Source organism: Mustela nivalis (assembly GCF_964662115.1).
Source record: "Mustela nivalis genome assembly, contig: HAP1_SCAFFOLD_692, whole genome shotgun sequence".
Taxonomy (NCBI): domain Eukaryota; kingdom Metazoa; phylum Chordata; class Mammalia; order Carnivora; family Mustelidae; genus Mustela; species Mustela nivalis.
The window spans coordinates 191,090-209,138 of NW_028135971.1; the positions used below are offsets into that span (position 1 = coordinate 191,090).

Sequence of the window (18,049 nt, forward strand, 5' to 3'; positions counted from 1 at the left end):
TTTTTGCACCATCGCGGGTAAGGGGAACTTCACCTGGACCTTAGGAACAAAGTAGCAAATTGAAGGTGTGTTTCCCATTGCTCTTAGAAAAGAAAGAGCTCCGCTGGTTCTGGGTCTGGCTCCAGGACTTCTCGGGCTCAGCCCAAGCCCCCACCTTCCCGCCCAGGCTTCAGCACCTCCTTACCCCCAGGGGTCCACACAATCCAGCTCCTGTAGCGGGTGGGGGTCTGCTCTGCAAGCAGCAGGAAATGGGGCACGGGGGTGGGGGAAACGCTCACACCGAGACTCAGCGGGTGATCTGCAGAGGGCGCTCGGCCCCACCACACTCAGCCCTTTTCCCTGACAGCCTCGAGTGCCCAGAAAATTGCATTTTCAGGAAGTCACTTTCGGTTTTCAGTTTCGGTTTCCCAAAGACCTGAGCAGGAAGGAGCCGGAAGGAACAGCCTTGTGGGCGGCCGAACGCCTGCGGATGGGGTAGCAGGAGCTCCCCAGCCCTTCAGCCTCTGGGGAAAGCCTAGAGAAGCCCAGAGAATCCAGCCGGGCCGGCCGCCTGGGCTGGTGGAGATGGCGTTCTTTGAGGTCCCGTCTTACACCCCTGCAGACACGCTGTCTGTCTTCGTGGAGCAGAACCTTCAGCCCGACCCGGACTGGAAGGAGGAACTGAAGGATGCCTGGCAGAGAATAGAGCGTTTCTTTCGGGAACGCTGCTTCCGTGATGAGCTGGTTCTAGACCAGGAAGTCAGGGTGCTGAAGGTGGTGAAGGTGAGCTCCTGGGGACTTAAGATTGACTCTGATTCCCAGCCCGTGTGACCTGGAGACCGTGTGACCTTGGGGGAGGGGTCTTTTCGTCTCTGGGCTGCCCCCTCTTTGATCAGGATTTGTTACAAGGAAGAGACGTGATTAACTGGGAAAGTGCCTTTGAACTGTAACAAGTCTGATGGAGGAGGATGATCAGGAGGAGGAAATTATTTGGGATCCAGCTGATTGGGGGGGGGGGGGGGGCAGGTGGAATACGAATAATAGGTCTGATAAAGGGGCCGCTTGTGTTTCTTGTTGAAGAAAACCTGTTGCGGTACCTGGGTGGCTCGGAGGGTTAAGCATGGGACTCTCTGTTTCTGCTCAGGTCATGATCTCAGGAAGGGGGAGATGGGGAGATAAGAGCCCCACCGGGAATCCACTCTCAGCGTGGAATCCTTCCTCCCTCCCCCCTCCCATCTCCCTTCATGGTGCTTTCCCTCTGGTGCTCTCTTGCTCTAAAATAAAATCTTATTTTAAACCAACTGTACCCTCCAAGTTATAATCTGTATTTTTCTCCTAAAATGGTACTATATGTACATAGTTATGCTAGAATATACCTAGCAATTGTGAGTACTTCATGGGTTAAAAGGGATTTTTAGGAGCTGACCACATAATTCAACGTTTAACAAATCACCTGTAAAGTTTTGCAGGCGAGGTAAATACAACACCAGGCCAGGAAGGCACAAGGCAAGATTTATTAAAGGCACTCTCCAGGGAAGTTTCAAGGCTCAGGAGAAGGGCAGCCAGGAAAGTCGCTCTGGGAGGAGGTGGGCACCCTCGGGCGAGGTTCCGCTACTCTGGATAGGGGAGTCGGGAAAATCGGTGGGTATCCTTTATCGGGCCAAGGCTGGGCATGGGTTCACATCCCTGTATGGTAAGGTATTTGGTGATCGGAGGGTATGGGGTGGGGGCTCCTGATACTCCTGTTTCCTGCATAGGTATTGGGTTACCTATGGAGAAGTGACCTGGGCATACATCCTTTTGGCGGGAGAGTCAAGGGTTAAGGGGGGGGGGGCTAGAAGATGACGGCCCAGGCGTCATTTCTATTGTTCCTCCTGCTTTTCTGGAGCCAGAACCCAACTTCACCCTAAATCAAAATTGCTTTAATCATCCTCTAGATTTTGCTAATTTTGCTAAATGAAAGATATCTGTTAACCTACAAAAAAAATTTAACAACCAGTTACTTTATAACAAAGAATGGCAACTCAGCACAAGCCCCTTAGGGCATGACCGTAGGCAAGTCCAACACACAAAGGAGAGGAATTTAGGGAGAAGGAAGAGGAAGGTGCTGGAGTTGTTTTGAAGGGAAGTCCAGTCAGAGTAATGAGACTTTCTCATTGGCTGAGTTGCAGGGTAAATTTCTTATAGAAAATGCAATGTACATGATTTCCTGTTGGGGCCTGCAATTGATGTTTCTTTCCTGTTTACAGTTCTGTGGTGGTCTGCATGGATAATTCCTATAATTGGCGTTGGTACCTCTCCCCCTGGTGACCTCCCCCTCTGGCCTCAGACTCCGTTTTGTGAAGCTTCCCTTAATTTTCATGTATTTAATTACTTTTTAAAAAAACGTTTTGTCATTTATTTGTCAGAGAGAGAGCACATACAAGCAGGGGGAACAGCAGGCAGAGGGAGAAGCAGGCTCCCTGCAGAGCAGGGAGCCCTATTCGGGACTCAATTCCCAGACCCTGGGAATCATGACCTGAGCTGAATGCAGACGCCCAACTGACTGAACCACCCAGGCATCCCATGAATCTAATCAAGCTTAATCTAAATCAAGCTTCACCTGGGGGTGGTATTGTTAGGAGGAGCTGATTGGACACTTAGGTAATCAGGGCCAGGGTCCCCAACAAGAAAACAGGGAGCGGGGACAGCTAAGACAAAACCCCACCAGCATCCTGTTTCACAGCATAGACAAGACCACAGTGACATCCTGTCTAGCAGCCTCTGTAGGAGTGACTCTTACAGAATATCCTGAAACAAAACAATTAACCACAAAACGTGGGTCACTATCACAAGCTGAGACAGTTGGTTTTCCAAATGTCAGCCCAAATGAGCAGCAACACGGGAACAATAACCCGATAGGTATGATGAGGGAGCAGGAGGCTGGCTGAGGACAAAGCAAGAGCTGGCGCCTTGCCCCCCCCCTTTCATCCGCTCCCCTCCATAGGTGTAGCATTCCTCAGGCACCCCTGACTGCCATAAAATGATAAATAGTTAACTTGCTGAGATCACAATCCTGCAAGACAGGAGTCTCCCTTGGTTTGCAAATATCCTTGAGATTACAACAAAGAAGTTACCTTATCAATAGCCCAATTTCTAAAGACACAGAACTCAGTTCCTCAAGCCCTAATGTCACCCTCCCCTCCATAAGAAACCGAAGGAGGTGGAAGTAGAAGGAAAAGTAAATAAAGTTAAATTTCTTCTAAACCTAAATCTCATTAACAAGGATGCTTGATAGCAGGAATGTAACATTCCACCAGACTTCCAATTGTCTTTACTTGATAGCAACTAAGCCTTCAATATCCTGATAGTATTCTTTGCCCCAATAGCCCTTCTGAACACCCCTTTGTCCTCACCTACCCAACTCCCGTGTATATAACCAACCACTCCTCACAACCCGGGGCAGCTGCATCTCTGCCTGCCCACGGGCCCTGTCCCCGTGCTTTAATAAATCACCTTTTGCACCAACGACATCTTAAGAATTCTTTCTTTAGTCATCGGCTCCGAACCTCCTCACCCCACCGAACCTGACTTAGGTTCTGGGACTTCATCAGGTAGACGGGGGCATGATCAAAGCTTGGACTGGTACACCTCCATAGCCAATCCACAGGGGGCCCACACTCCAGCTGTTCAAGATAGTCCTGCAAAAGAGTTAATAAAAACCCCTGGATAGGAAAGCCAAAATGGCAACCCTCTGGAGTCCCCTCCATTGCCAGGAGCTTTATTCTAACACTCAATAAACTTTGCTTTGCTGCCCACCACTCTGTCAGGTCTACCTCTTCATTCTTCCAAGCAGCAGGACCAAGAACCGCAGGACTAGGGGGACAAAAATCCTCTAACACTGTGGCTGCCAAAAGAAGGATGTGCAGCCTTAAAGATCTTTAGAGTGTTGTTTTGTTGTTGTTGTTGTTGTTGTTTGTTTTTTAGAGAGAGCAGCAGGGCTCAATACCATGACCCTGAGATGACCCGAGCCAAAATCAACAGTCAGTTACCCAACTGACTAAGTCACCCAGGCGCCCCCAAAGAATCTTTAAATACAGAGTTGAAGCCAAAGATTCAAGAGTGCGATCAGCAAAGCATGAGCTTCCAAATGGAATTTCAAGAAATAAAGGCTACTGTAGTTGCTTAAAAAATACAAACTTTGCACTTCTGGGCTCTGATTCTTCCTAATATCTGAACTCCCTGGAGTGATTGTGATGCATGCTTTCTGCTGTAGGCCTCCTTGAGCTTCTTTGATTTCAGGACCTAACACCAAAAAAGGAACGTATGTTAAATTTATTCTGTGGATTTAAAAGTGTTGTGTTTCCATTGGAGACCTGCCATTTGTGTTACTTCAAATACCCATGACTTGAAGTTCCCATTCTCTCCTTTATGGGTAATGTCAAGTGAAGACTGGAGAAGAAGAAAAAAAAAATCACTTCTCCTTTTCTCTTGTTCTCTCAATGATCTTTATTTCTAGAAGCTTAAATACTCCTGCAGTAGCTATGTCCAACTATTATGAGCAAGATCAACAATGCCTAGAGCCAATTTTTTTTAATTTTTTTAAATTTCATTTATTTATTTGAGAGAGAGAGTATGAGAGAACATGAGAAGGGAGAAGGTCAGAGGGAGAAGCAGACTCCCTGTGGAGCAGGGAGCCTGATGCGGGGCTCAATCCTGAGACTCCAGGGCCATGACCTGAGCCAAAGGCAGCTGCCCAACCAACTGAGCCACGCAGGTGTCCCAAGCCAAATATTTAAACACCATATTTGGATAAATATTGGTAAACCAGCAATGGCATAAAGGACACATTTGTAATGAACGTTTCTGTTTCTATATGAGGAGGAAGGAAGAGATTACATTGTGCGTTGTACGTAACAATTCTTTCTCTCTGCCTTTCTGGAACTTGTTAAGTGCTAGATTTTCTAAGTTGCATCTAATTTCCCTTGTTTCATTTATCACTATTGCGGTGAGAGTTCTGGAATTAATTCTTGAGTTCGATGTACTGATTTCACAGATTTCCTACCATGAGTGGCCTGGAGAGTCTTCTAGGACCAGAAGTAACTTTTGCAAAGACATCTGGCCATGTCTGATCACTGCCACCCCACTGACATCCATATGCTTTCTTTTTCTACTATTGTTTTTCCCCAGGTCAAGGAACCTGGTACCAAAGTTAAGATTACATAGGAATCTGGGGTCCAAATTGCCTCATGATTTTTGAAAATTACACTAGTAATTTCTGGTGCCAGCCAAGAGGAAGTAAGGCTCTTACAAACTGCCTCACAAATTATAGCTGAAACACTAGACAGACATCAAAAAGGATTTGAGAACTCTGTACAGTAAACAATAAGCAGACAGATGGGGGATGGAAGTCAAAACTCAAGGAACAACCTATAACAATGGGGATAATAGTGGAGCAAACTGGTAATATATGGAACAGCATGGTTGGATGTCAAAAGCACTGTGCTAAGGGAACCTGGGTGGCTCAGTTGAGCATCTGACTCTTGATCTCAGCTCAGGTCTTGAACTCAGGGTTGTGAGTTCAGGTCCTGCATTGGGCTCCACACTGGGTATGGAGCCTACTTAAAAGGGTTAGGGTGCCTGGGTGGCTCGGTCCTTAAGAGTATGCCTTTGGCTTGGGCCATGATCCGAGGTTGCTAGGATCGAGCCGCACATCAGGCTCCCTGCTTGGTGGGAAGCTTGCTTCTCCCTCTTCCACTCCCCCTGCTTGTGTTCCCTCTTTCACTCTCTCTGTCAAATAAATAAATAAAATCTTCAAAAAAGTATTTATTTTGCTTAGGGATTACCTAAAAATAATTTTGTACCCTTCCTGAATACTTTCCTAATGAAGTTTAACATATGAAAAAATGTGTACAAATCATAAAGGTACAGCCTGATGAATTTTCCTAATGAATTCCCAAGTGTAACCAGCATGCAGATCAAAAGATGAATGTTCCCCTCTCTTTCTTACCAGAGACAACTGATCATAGCCCAAGTTTTAACAACATAGATTAGTCTCAACTGTTCTTGAATTTTGTATAAATGCAATAATATAGTATGCACTTTTTTGTCCTTTTTTACTCGTCTTTTTTTTTTAAGATTTCATGTTTAAGTCACCTCCACACCCAGTGTGGGGCTCGAACTCACAACCCCACTGACTGAGCCAGCCAGGCCATCCCAGTTTGTCTTGTTTTAATATAACAGTGATCCCTCCTTAATTTTATTAAAGATTTCATGAAATGTTAAAAAATGGGCAGCAGACCCATCCACAAAGATCTGACAGGCCAGAAAGGACTGGCATGATACATTCAGAATACTAATTGGAAAATTAAAAAACAAAAACAAAAACAAAAACATGCAGCCAAGAGTCCTTTTTCCAGCTAGGATGTCATTCAGAGTGGAAGGAGAGATCAAAAGCTTCCAGGATAAACAGAAACTAAAAGAAATTGTGATCACCAAACCAGCCCTACAAGAAATATTAAAAGGGATCCTTTAAGTGATGAGAGAGCACAAAAGTAACACAGACCAGAAAGAAACAGTAACTTTACAGATAATACAATGGCCCTAAATTTGTATCTTTCAATAGTTACTCTGAATATAAATGGGCCAAATAACCCAACCAAAAGACACAGGGTATCAGATTGGATAAAGAAGTAAGACCCATTGATAGGCTGTCTGCAAAAGAGACATTTTATTGTTTTTAAAGGGTTTTATTTATTTCTTTGACAGCACAAGGGGGAGCAGCAGGCAGAGGGAGAGGGAGAAGCAGACTCCCCACAGAGCAGGGAGCCCAACCCAGGGCTCAATCCCAGAGCTCTGGGATCATGACCTGAGCCAAAGGCAGACACTTAACCGAATGAGCCACCCAAGTACCTCAACAGACTCATTTTAGACCAAAGACACTTCAGACATAAAGTGAGGAGGTGGAAAACCATTTACCATGCTAATGGACGTTAGAAGAAATCTGGGGTGGCAATCCTTATAACAGACAGTTTAGATTTTAAACCAAAGACTATAAAAAGAGATGAGGAAGGACCCTATAACATAATTAAAGGGTCCACCCTACAAGAAGACCTAGCGATTGTAAATATCTATGCCCCTTATCCTGGGAGCAGACTGGTATATAAACCAATTCATAACAAAGTTAAAGAAGCACATTGATGATACAGTAATAGTAGAGGACTTTAACAACCCCCCCCCCACCACTGAAATGGACAGATCATCCAAGCAGAAGATCAACCAGGAAACAAGGGCCTTGAGTGGCACACTGGACCTGATGGACTTCACAGATATATTGAGAACATTCCACCCTAAAGCAACAGGATACACATTCTTCTCAGGTGCATATGGAACATTCTCCAGAGTAGATCACATCCTGGGCCACAAATCAGGCCTCAGGACAGTGGATGCATTTCTACACTTTTGAGAAAGAGGAAACAATTTCTGCTTTTCTTGTTGAGATTTCTTTTGACCAAATATTAGGAACATGTAGTTTTCTAGTTCATTCTCTGCAAGTGCATCAGCAGTAAGTGGGGGAAAGGACCAGGCAAGAAGAAGATCATTTGCAAGTGAAGTAAATAAAGGCAGGCAGGACTTTCCATCATTCTCAGTCCCCCTCTAATGGAGAAACTCCATCATCACCTTGCCCATGAATTTGGGTGCTTGTCCGTGACACCTAAATTCCTTTTCCAGCTTTTTTCTTATCCAGGAGGAAAGATTTACGATGTACCTTTCAAGGCTACAGCTGGGCCTCATTCTATGAACACGTATGCTACCAATGCACTAGGATTTCCAGCATCCTTCATATACGCACATGCACAGACACAATGTCCAAAAAATATGTTTGTGCCTACACACACAAAATGTATATACAAAATATATATGTTAAAGTCTGTCTGGCTAGGCCAGAGATGTCCAATAGAACTTACCTAGTGATGGAAATGTTCTCTACATGTACCCCCCATCACTCTCTGTGGGTGGCTATTGAACACTTGGACGGAAGCTAGTATGGCTGAAAGACTGTATTTATAAATTTCGTTTCATTCAAATGTAATTAGCCACATGTGGCTCTTGGCTACCATATTGGACAGCATGGGTTTAGGCATCAAGCATCTCTGGAATAATACAGAAGAAGCTGTGGGTGCCTCTGCAGAAGGAGCTTAGGGCCTGAGGTACAGTGGAGTTTTACCTTTCATTTATATCTTTGAATAGTTAATCATGCACTTAATTTGTCTAAACTAACAAAGAGATGTGGTCAGCAAAGTCCACCACATATGGAAGAGACCAAGGTCTCCTTTTGGCACCTATGTAAACAGCCTAACATGGGTGCCTCTGGCTTCACCCTGACCTCAAAGCTTCAGGCCCCAAGATAGGCGAAGCTTCAACATTAATTTCCTCCCCAGGGCGGCTCCTCTGGGAAGGGGACAACGCTGAACTACAGCTCTGATGTGGACTTGGTCTTGTTCTTGAGCTGCTTCTCCAGCTTCCAAGACCAGGCAGACCACCGCGAATGTGTCATCAACTTCATTAAGAAGAGACTGACCAAGTACAGCAGGAGCCTAGCCTACAGCATCACCATGGTCCCACGGAAAGAGACCACCAGGGTCCCCCGCTCGCTGTCCTTCCAGGTCCAGCTCAGGAAGAACAGTAAAGCCATTGGAGTGGATGTGCTTCCAGCCTATGATGCTCTGAGTAAAGACAATAATGGTTTGGGGCCCAAGAAACTAGTAGGGAGTCTTCACCAAACTGGTGTTGGGGGAGGTATAGGAAAGTAGAAACCAGGGGAGAGAGAGTAGAGTTCACTTTATCTGGGGGGGCTGCAACTCGAGCTGTATCTTGAAGTTAAGTCGTTCCATAAACGTATGTGCTACCATGCCCCATGCTGGAGAGAGAGGGGACTTTTCCCACCCAGCTCAAGGAGAGACTCCTCTGTGACCCTCTGGGAAACACCAGGATAAGAAAGCACTTCAAGGTCTTTGGAGTTAGGATTAGATTGGAATCATTTTAAAAACCGAACTCTTAATGTCTTTTAATTTTAGCTTAAGACTTACTAACTGTGATCTTGGGCAAGGTATCTAACACCTCTAAGACTCAATGTACCAACCTGTTAAATGGGATAGTATCAGGTTGAACCATAGGAAATTGACAATATTTGACCATGTTTGATCCACAAAGATGGTGCTCTTTATGGTTCCACTTAATTTTACCTACTTCATGGAGCTGTTCTAAGGCTCCGTGAGCTTAGCCCAGTGCCCAACAGAGGGTAAAGTCTTTGGGCATTGTGAGTCATTTAAAATCTCTGTGACTTTTGAGGGGGCTACCAAACTCAGTAAGCCTCTACCTGTTTTGATGTAAAATAGGGGAAAGAATACAGGAGTGGGGATTCTGTGAAATCATTTATGAGTCCTCTCTACCTAGCAGTTTTTTCCCATCTTCTTGTCCTCAGATGGTGGATTTTCTTAAACCAGTTTCTTTTCTCTCCCAGAAAATTTTTGCCGAGACTCTAAACCATCACCGGAAATCTATGAAGACTTAATAACCAGTGGTGCCCCCCCGGGGAATTCTCGCCCAGCTTCACAGAGTTGCAGCGGCACTTTGTGAAAAGTCGCCCTGTTAAGCTAAAGAACCTCTTGTGGATGGTGAAGTATTGGCACCAGCAGGTATGGGGCTCAGAGCGGGGTTGGGTGTGGGGCTTGGGTGCCAGGGCTGGGCGGCTCGGGCCTGGGAGGTGCTGGACTGGGAGATGCAGAGACAAGAGGGAGGGCAGGCGTATGCTAACTCTTTTTTTTTTTTTTTTAAGATTTGTTTATTTATTGGGGGAGGTGGAAAGAGAGAGCTGGGTGAAAAGCAGAGGGAGAAATAGACTGAGCAGGGAGCCTGACTTGGGCTCAATCCTGGGACTCCAGGATCATGACCTGAGCTGAAGACAGAGGTTCAACTGACTGAGCCACCCAAGTGTTCCGCCAATGTGATTTTCCACAGACTTCAGACCTCAGGCATTTCATGTAACAGCAATGGGAAGAAAGCTGCTGTTTACTGAGCATTAATTGTCTTCTGAGTGCTCTGCATATTTTTTCTGTCTTTCCAGCAACCCTGTCATGTAGGCATTCTACATTAGCCCCATTTCAGGGATGAGAAAACTGAGGCTCAAGGGCTAAAGTTAGGCTGAGATTTAAACACTAAGGTGCCTGACTATGCTAGGCTGGTTTTTATAATAATAACATTTCATAATAATAATAGTTTTTATAATAATAATCACTTTTTCTGATTATTTGAGCATTACATTGGGCTTGTGAAAAATTCAAGTAATGCACAAAAAGAAGTATAAAAAGGAAGGTAAAATTCAGATGAAATGCCTGAAATGATACCAAAAATGTTTTTGGAGACTGTCCCTTCATTCCTCTCTCTTTGTTCACACTGCTATGCCCAGAGCTCACGTAAGTGGACCCACATGATGCCTTACTCTTTCTGTAGTCCACTCTTTGCAAAAATGCATTTGCTTACTGACATTTGGAGTTGAACTTAGGGGAGTTAACGTGTTGATGTATTTTGCATCGTTTTCCATTGGGTATTTTGGGGTTTTTTTAATAAGTTGTGAGAGCTTTTTGTAAATTATGTAGATATTTACTGCTATTTCTCATGTATTACAATGTTTTCACCAATAGAGCACTCCACTATGGCCCTTAATTAAAGTATCTCTGACAATATAATTTTTCTAATGTTTAAAATATACAAAGTTGGGGGGGGCACCTGGGTGGCTCAGTCAGTTGAAGGACAGACTCCTGGTTTCAGCTCACATCACCATCTTGGCTCCTGGGATCCAGCCCCCAGTGGGACTCCGGGCTCAGCGGGGAGTCTGCTGGAGGATTCTGTCCCCCCTCACACCCCCACCGCTACTCTTCCCCATGCTCAGGCAATCTCTCTCTTTCTAAAATGAATTAAAAAATCATTAAATAAAATAAAATACACAAAGAAAGATGTCTGGTTGGCTCGTTTGGAGGAGTGTGCAACCCTCGATCTTAGGGTCATGGGTTCAAAGCCACACATGATTGTAGAGATTACTTAAAAACAGACACAAAGGGCGCCTGGGTGGCTCAGTGGGTTAAGCCGCTGCCTTCGGCTCAGGTCATGATCTCAGGGTCCTGGGATCCAGGCCCGCGTCGGGCTCTCTGCTCAGCGGGGAGCCTGCTTCCCTCTCTCTCTGCCTGCCTCTCTGTCTACTTGTGATCTCTCTGTCAAATAAATAAATAAATAAAATCCTTAAAAAAAAAACCAGACACAAAAATGGGTCTGACTTTTCTGGGTTGTAGGTTTTCTGTCTTGCCCACCATGTGTAGGTGGTCTTCTAATTTTCTTTTACTATGTTTCACAAATACTTTCACTCCATTTATAAACTATTTTGGTATTTGTTGCCACAGTGGGATCATCATTATTTTCTTCCAAATGGTGGGAAAATTGTGCTAGCATCATTTGTTGGGTTGTGCATTTTTTCCCATCTTCCATCACCCTTGTCAGTCTTTGTTAAGTTTTTTTAATCTACTGGGAACTAGTTCTGGGCTATCCATTCTGTTACACTTGGCTATTGCTTATTCTGACACCAAAAACATACTTTTTATGAGACATATCTGAGAAAACAAATCCCAACCTCTCTATTTTTCTTTCTCACAATTTTCTTGGATTTCCTAAGCATTTATTCCTATATTTGAATCTTAAGATCATTTTTCTCCCACTAAAAAACTGGTGGGAGGGGCGCCTGGGTGGCTCAGTGGTTTGGGCTGCTGCCTTCAGCTCGGGTCATGATGTCAGGGTCCTGGGATCGAGCCCCGCATTGGGCTCCCTGCTCCACTCTCTCTATCTATCTCTGCCTGCCTCTCTGCCTACTTGTGATCTCTGTCTGTCAAATAAATAAATAAAATCTTTTAAAAAAAAGAAGAAGAAAAAACTGGTGGGATTCAAATCGTAATTGCAATAAATTTCTAAATGAATTTTTGAGGAACTAAAAATTTCACACTCTTAACTCTTTTTCCATCTTTCCATTTGTTCTGGTTTTTGTGTTATGTTTTCAGTATGTCTATATGCTTTGTTTTCTTTAATTAGACCCTATATTCACCATACTGCATTGTCTCCCCCATCCCAACTCAAGAACATAGACTTGTGGGGCCTAAAATGTCCATGAGAGGCTTCAATTTCCCCTTTCATGGAAATTTTGCTGGCCATGGGACGTAATTCTTCTAGAGACCAAGCTTCTAGACCCACTTCAAATTTCATGGACTTGCTACATAGTCCAGATACAAAATGGAGTTGACAAAGTAGTTCTTTTCTGTATTATTTTTATTTATTTATTTTTAAGCAAGCTCTATACATGACAGGGTCTTGAACTTACAACCCTGAGATCAAGAGTACCATGCTCTATCTATTGAGCCAGCCTGGCATTCCTGAAGTTGACAAAATATTACTGGGATCTAGAAACAGAGAGAACTAGAAATTCTCAATTCCCAGGGTAGCATCTCATATTTATTTTCTCTCTCTCTCTCTCTCTCTCTCTCTCTCTCTCTGTCTCCCTTTCCCCCAAACCCACAGAAATTGAAACCTAAATATCGAAATGCAGCATTGCCCCCCAAAATATGCACTGGAGCTATTGACCATCTATGCCTGGGAAATAGGCACAAACCAAAGCGATAACTTCAGCCTGGATGAAGGGTATAGAGCTGTGATGGAACTCCTCATCAATTATCAAAACATCTGCATATATTGGACCAAGTACTATGATTTCCAAAATGAGACTGTCAGAATGTATGTCAAACAATGTTTGAAGGAACGCAGGTGAGTATATTGGCATTATTTTCAGCTTCAAGGAACAGGAAACCCAACTCACACGCTTTTTTAAACAAAGGGAATTTATTGGTTTCTGTAACTGAGAAGCCCAAGGATAAATGAAGCTTCAGGTATGGTGTGATCCAGATGTTTGCTATTTCATTAGGGTTGCAGTCTGTGAAATCACTCAGCCCTGCCCTTCCCTGTGTTTTGCCTTTGAATTCAGGCGACCATCAGTTCCAGTCTCCTCATCTGCCCTCATCCCTTTCACTACAAGAGAGAGTGCCTTTGCCCTATCGTTCTAAGCAGAATCCCCGAGATTCACTCTGACCAGGCCAACTTAGGTTTAGCTTGCAGGGAGGCCTCCCTACAAGGAGGCCTTGCACGTCCTACAGACTTCAGTGACAGAGGCCAGAGTCCTAAGTGTGATGGAGATCTACTTCCCTTTCTCTCTCTCAGGCCAGTTATCCTGGACCCAGCTGATCCTACTAACAACCTGGGAAGCAAAAAGAGATGGGACCTGGTGGCCAGGGAGGCTGTTCGTGAACTGGAACAGGCTTGCTTCAGGACTGAAGACCCCAACCAGGCCTGGTACATACAGGTATGATCATCCCCATGCCAGCCCATGCCTCAGTCATGACCCAGTACTGACCTCACTTCAGCACCCCCCCCCCCCAGTGAACCCTCTCAGCTTCTGGCCACAGCACCTCTAAGAACCCAGGACAGGTAGCACCCCCCCACACCATGGAGATATCCCAGGCAACCAGCAAGTCTTCCCCTTCTGCTCTAAGTGTCTGGCCTCAGTTCTTTCATCTGCAAAATGGGCAGTTTCTTCCCTGCTCTGTAGCCACTGGAAAAATATAATCAAAGCCTTTCACATACATACCCTCTGTGGGGTAACATTTTCCCTATTATGCATTGTTGAAAGCTCAACTTCTTGCTGTCAAAAATGATTTAAGGGACACCTCACTGGCTCAGTCAAAAAGCATGCAACTCTTGATCTCAGGGTTGTGGATTTGAGCCCCATGTTGGATGTAGAGATTACTAAAAATATTTAAAAATAAGTTTTATTTTGAAAAAGAGAGAGATTTCAGAGATGTATCCAGAAACGATCAGTTAGGAGCGCTGGATTCCACTGCAGACAGCAACACCCCTAGTGTGCGACCCTCCCTTCCCCATTCACAGGTTTCCCCCACATGACCATGGCAGTCCTGGGTCTGAACACTATAGGAATCCAGGGTTCAAAGACCAGGAGGTGGCTATCAGCTCAACTGAGAGAGACCTTATTTCCCTAACCTGCTACTCCCCTAGAGATCTCATTGCCAGTCCCACATCTCGTAGCCTGCAGGGAAATCCTGTGGCTGGCCTCGAAGGCAGATCTGCAGCAGTTCCTCGCGCCTGAGAAGGACCTGCCACCCAGCCCTGGCCCACTGACAGGCATGTCCAGTGGACCAGGAGGCTCCCGCGAGGCAAGATTCATGGGACTGTCCTCCAGGTCTTGCTAAGAACCCTCCCCACCACCTTTTTTAATATTATCGTTTTGTGAAAAAGTAACACACATGTTTAGCAAAGAATTTTAAAAATCACACTGTTGAAAAGAACACACAACTAAAGTAAGTTGCCTTCCCAGGCTCTAGGTACCGCCTTCTCCCCAACATCCATTTATCGATGTCCTGCATCTCCTTCTGTAGATAGATACGCCGCCCACACACTAGCACGCTCCTGTCTGACCGTAATCTAAATTTTTTGTGTTTTTGCTTTTATTTACTTAGACTATTCGGCTATTTATGTTACTCAATTAAATTATCAGAAAGGCAATTCCATATCCACACCTGTAGACCTAAAAGGGCTTGACCATGTAACACAATGTCCAAAGCAGGATATTTTTGAGCATGAAATGGGGTGATGCTAATTATGCCAGGACAAGGGACACACACTTGGACTAGACTTCGAGTCCCCCTGGATTAACAGCTATATCTTGATCCAATGGAGGAAAGTACCTTCTCTTTTGTGACCACTGCCCCACTGAAAGATTTTTAAGCTACTTCCAGACTTTTGCTGTTACAGTGAATATCCTTGACCACCTCCATCTGTTAAATGATTTAACCTAGAGTAGCCCAAACACCTGTGTAGGTGTTAATGTTATCCCCATGGGACAGATAGGGACTCTGAACAGTTCCGCATAGGAGGAATGGTTACTTCAAGGACTGCTGCCGGTTGTTACTCTGATCAGGGTGAGTCAGAAGGCAAGTCAGGCGACTCAATGGTCAGGTAAGCCTAGGATGATCAGGTGTTCTGCTCTGCCTGGGACAGTTCCAGTTTATACCTGTTGGCTGAGAAAATTACCAATAGCACTTTCTCCTACTGTAAGTATCTTCGTAGGCAATCAGTCATATTGTCAGTGGGCAGGAAGGAGAGGATTTGGAGACAACAGCCATGACGGTGAGATGTCCTTATCTGTCCTCCTTCCCTTCCAGCCAGCAAGGGATGTCCAGGTGACGGTGAAAAAGGCAGGAGAGGAGGCCTGGACATTCTCAGTGAACCCCTACAGTCCCATCTGGAAGATGAAAATAGAGATCAGGAGGATATGGGGCTTCTACGGGCAGCAGCGTCTCTCCTTCCAGGAGCCAGGTGGGGAGAGACAAATGCTCAGCAGCCGGAAGACACTAGCAGATTATGGGATCTTCTCTAAAGTGAACATCCGGGTACTGGAGACCTTCCCTGGTGAGATTCAGGTCTTCGTGAAGGACTCTAAAGGCCACAGCAAACCTTACGCCATCCACCCTGAGGACTCCATCCGTGACTTGAAAGAGAAGATTGAGGAAGCTGGGGGACTTTCTGTGGTGGATCAGATACTAAAATTCCAGAGTCGGACTCTGCGGAATCACCGCAGCCTCTCAGACCTGCAGATTAAAGACTGTGACACCATCCTACTCACGAGGAGAACCTGAGTGAGGACAGGATTAAGGTATAGGCAGGGAGAGATGGGGGTCCCTGGCTAGGCTCTGAGACTTGCAGAAGCACCAAGACAGAGTGAACAAGAGATAAGGGAACAGCCCCCTGACCTCAGATGGCCGATGGTCGGCAGTATTTTTCTTTGGTGGCTACAATGTATCATAGAAAATGAACAAACCTCAAAGAAGTATGTCATTAAAGGTGTTATCAATAGCCCATGCTCAAGCCAAGATGGCACCAGAAACTCAAGGCTATAAGTCACCCAGTCACTTCTCAATAAAAGGACAGACTACAAATCAGAGAAAGACAACTATCATATGATCTCCCTGATATGAGGAAGTGGAGATGCAACATTGGGGACTTGGGGGTAGGAAAAGAATAAATGAAACAAGGTGGGATCCGGAGGGAGACAAACCATAAGAGACTCTTAATCTCACAAGACAAACTGAGGGTGGGCGAGGGGAGGGAGGGGGAGGGAAGGGGGTGGGGTTATAGACACTGGGGAGGGTATGTGCTATGGTGAGTGCTGTGAAGTGTGTAAACCTGGCGATTCACAGACCTGTACCCCTGGGGCTAATAATACATTATATGTTTATTTAAAATTTTTTAAAAGTATATATTAAAAAAAAAAAGACAGACTACAAGCCCTCAGTGGCAACCACATTGGGAGCCCTCACTCCTGAGAGCTTTTTCTGTACCTTTCCTAATAAAACTCTATTGCTTTACTCACCCTCCTTTGTTAGTGAGAGTCATTCTTCGACTTGGTGAGATAAGAACCTAGCTCCTCGATTCAAAGCCACAGGTCCCCAGGTCAGGCTGCACATGATGTAGATTTCTATGGTTCTGTTCCCTCACCTACCCCTTTCCACCCAGACCATTGTGATTTTCAGAAGCATAAGTATGAATGTACCCTTCCCTGCAGGAAGTCCTCCAATGGCTCCTATTACCTATTGAATAAAGTTTAAGTTCTTTGTCTTGGCATTCAAGGTCTTTGACAATTAAGTGATTGCTTGCTTCTCACTCTCTCCTCATCACTCTCAAAACACACCAGGTGAGCCCAAACTCTCGAAGCTCCAGAGCACCAAATTCTGGATCATGACACCGTGACCGAATCAACTATCCCTTTTCCCTCGTGTTTCTATCTGTCAACACTCAAAGCTCTAAGTCATCATTCTCCAAGTATGTACCCCAGACCAGCAGAATCAGCACACCACCTGGGAATGTCTTAGAAATGAAAATTCTCAGCAGCTATCCCAGATTTACCTGAGTCAGGTCCTCTGGTGATGGGGTTCAGCAGTCTGTGTCCAAACAAGTCTTCCAAGTAATTCTGATGCATGCTCCAGTTGAGAACCATTGCTAGAAGCCCCCCACAGCCAACTGGGTCACTTCCTGCCCCCACACCCAATTTAGAATTCCATGAAAACACTTGGAACCCTTGTTGTGTTCTGTTGTTGGATCATTCGTCTCTCTGATCTAATGAGACTTGACAAGGGCCTTATTCCTGTGTCCCCATGGTCTAGAATGCTGTCTACCTGGCACACATGTTCAGCATGTGCTTGCTCAATAAACGAATGAACCAAAGAATGACTTTGAATTCTTCCCTCTTATCTTCCTGAGGGTCTCAGCCCAATGCTATTTTAGAAACCACATGGTAACTGCTGTCTCATTCCTTGAAATTGCCCAATCACCCATATGCGCTCCATGCCATAGTGTAAACCATAACAAGCTCCGACCCAATAGCTTCGCTCATCTGTCCAAACCTAATTGGACCCAGAGTGATCAGCTGACCTAGCATAGACTCCCATCTATTGGTTTTACTTAGCCTGATTTTGAGCCCTGGGGGGTGGGACCAAGTACAGCAGTTCCCAGTATAGCTAAATGAGCGTGAATGTCTAAGCAGAAATGCAATCAGAGCAGAACTTCCCAAGGTCAAGTCTACGTATGAGTAAAAAGTCTTCCCTCTGCACAAAGAATGGAGCCATGAATAGCAAGAGAGAATCAAAAGCACTCACAGCCCCAGGGAGAGATGCTGCAGGGTGCTGTTAGACCAGCCTGTTTAAAAAAAAAAAAATCAAATCCCCCCATCATTAACCTAAATTGAATGAACTCCTACTCATTGAGTGAATGCGACTAGGTAGGGTATCTTTTTTGCCCCCAAAGCCTTGACTAATATCTGCTTCTGCAGCTCAATAAAATTATTTATTTTCTAATACTTAGTAACTTAATAACTCTGTGCCTTTGCCTGGCATTGACACCAGGAGTCTTTATGGACATGATGTCATTA

At 45.0% G+C, this 18,049-nt stretch overlaps 1 protein-coding gene across 1 annotated transcript in view; it reads left to right on the forward strand.

Moving 5' to 3' along the window:
• The first annotated feature begins 397 nt into the window (after window positions 1–397).
• LOC309857423 (2'-5'-oligoadenylate synthase 2-like) overlaps window positions 398–18,049 on the forward strand; it is a 34,454-nt gene continuing 16,802 nt past the window's right edge. Inside the window, 8 exon segments of the mRNA XM_082750140.1 lie at window positions 398–762; window positions 8,400–8,688; window positions 9,482–9,541; window positions 9,544–9,656; window positions 12,577–12,609; window positions 12,611–12,819; window positions 13,270–13,411; window positions 15,288–15,752. Coding sequence (XP_082606266.1) covers window positions 565–762; window positions 8,400–8,688; window positions 9,482–9,541; window positions 9,544–9,656; window positions 12,577–12,609; window positions 12,611–12,819; window positions 13,270–13,411; window positions 15,288–15,752 — 1,509 coding nt within the window. The 5' untranslated portion in view covers window positions 398–564.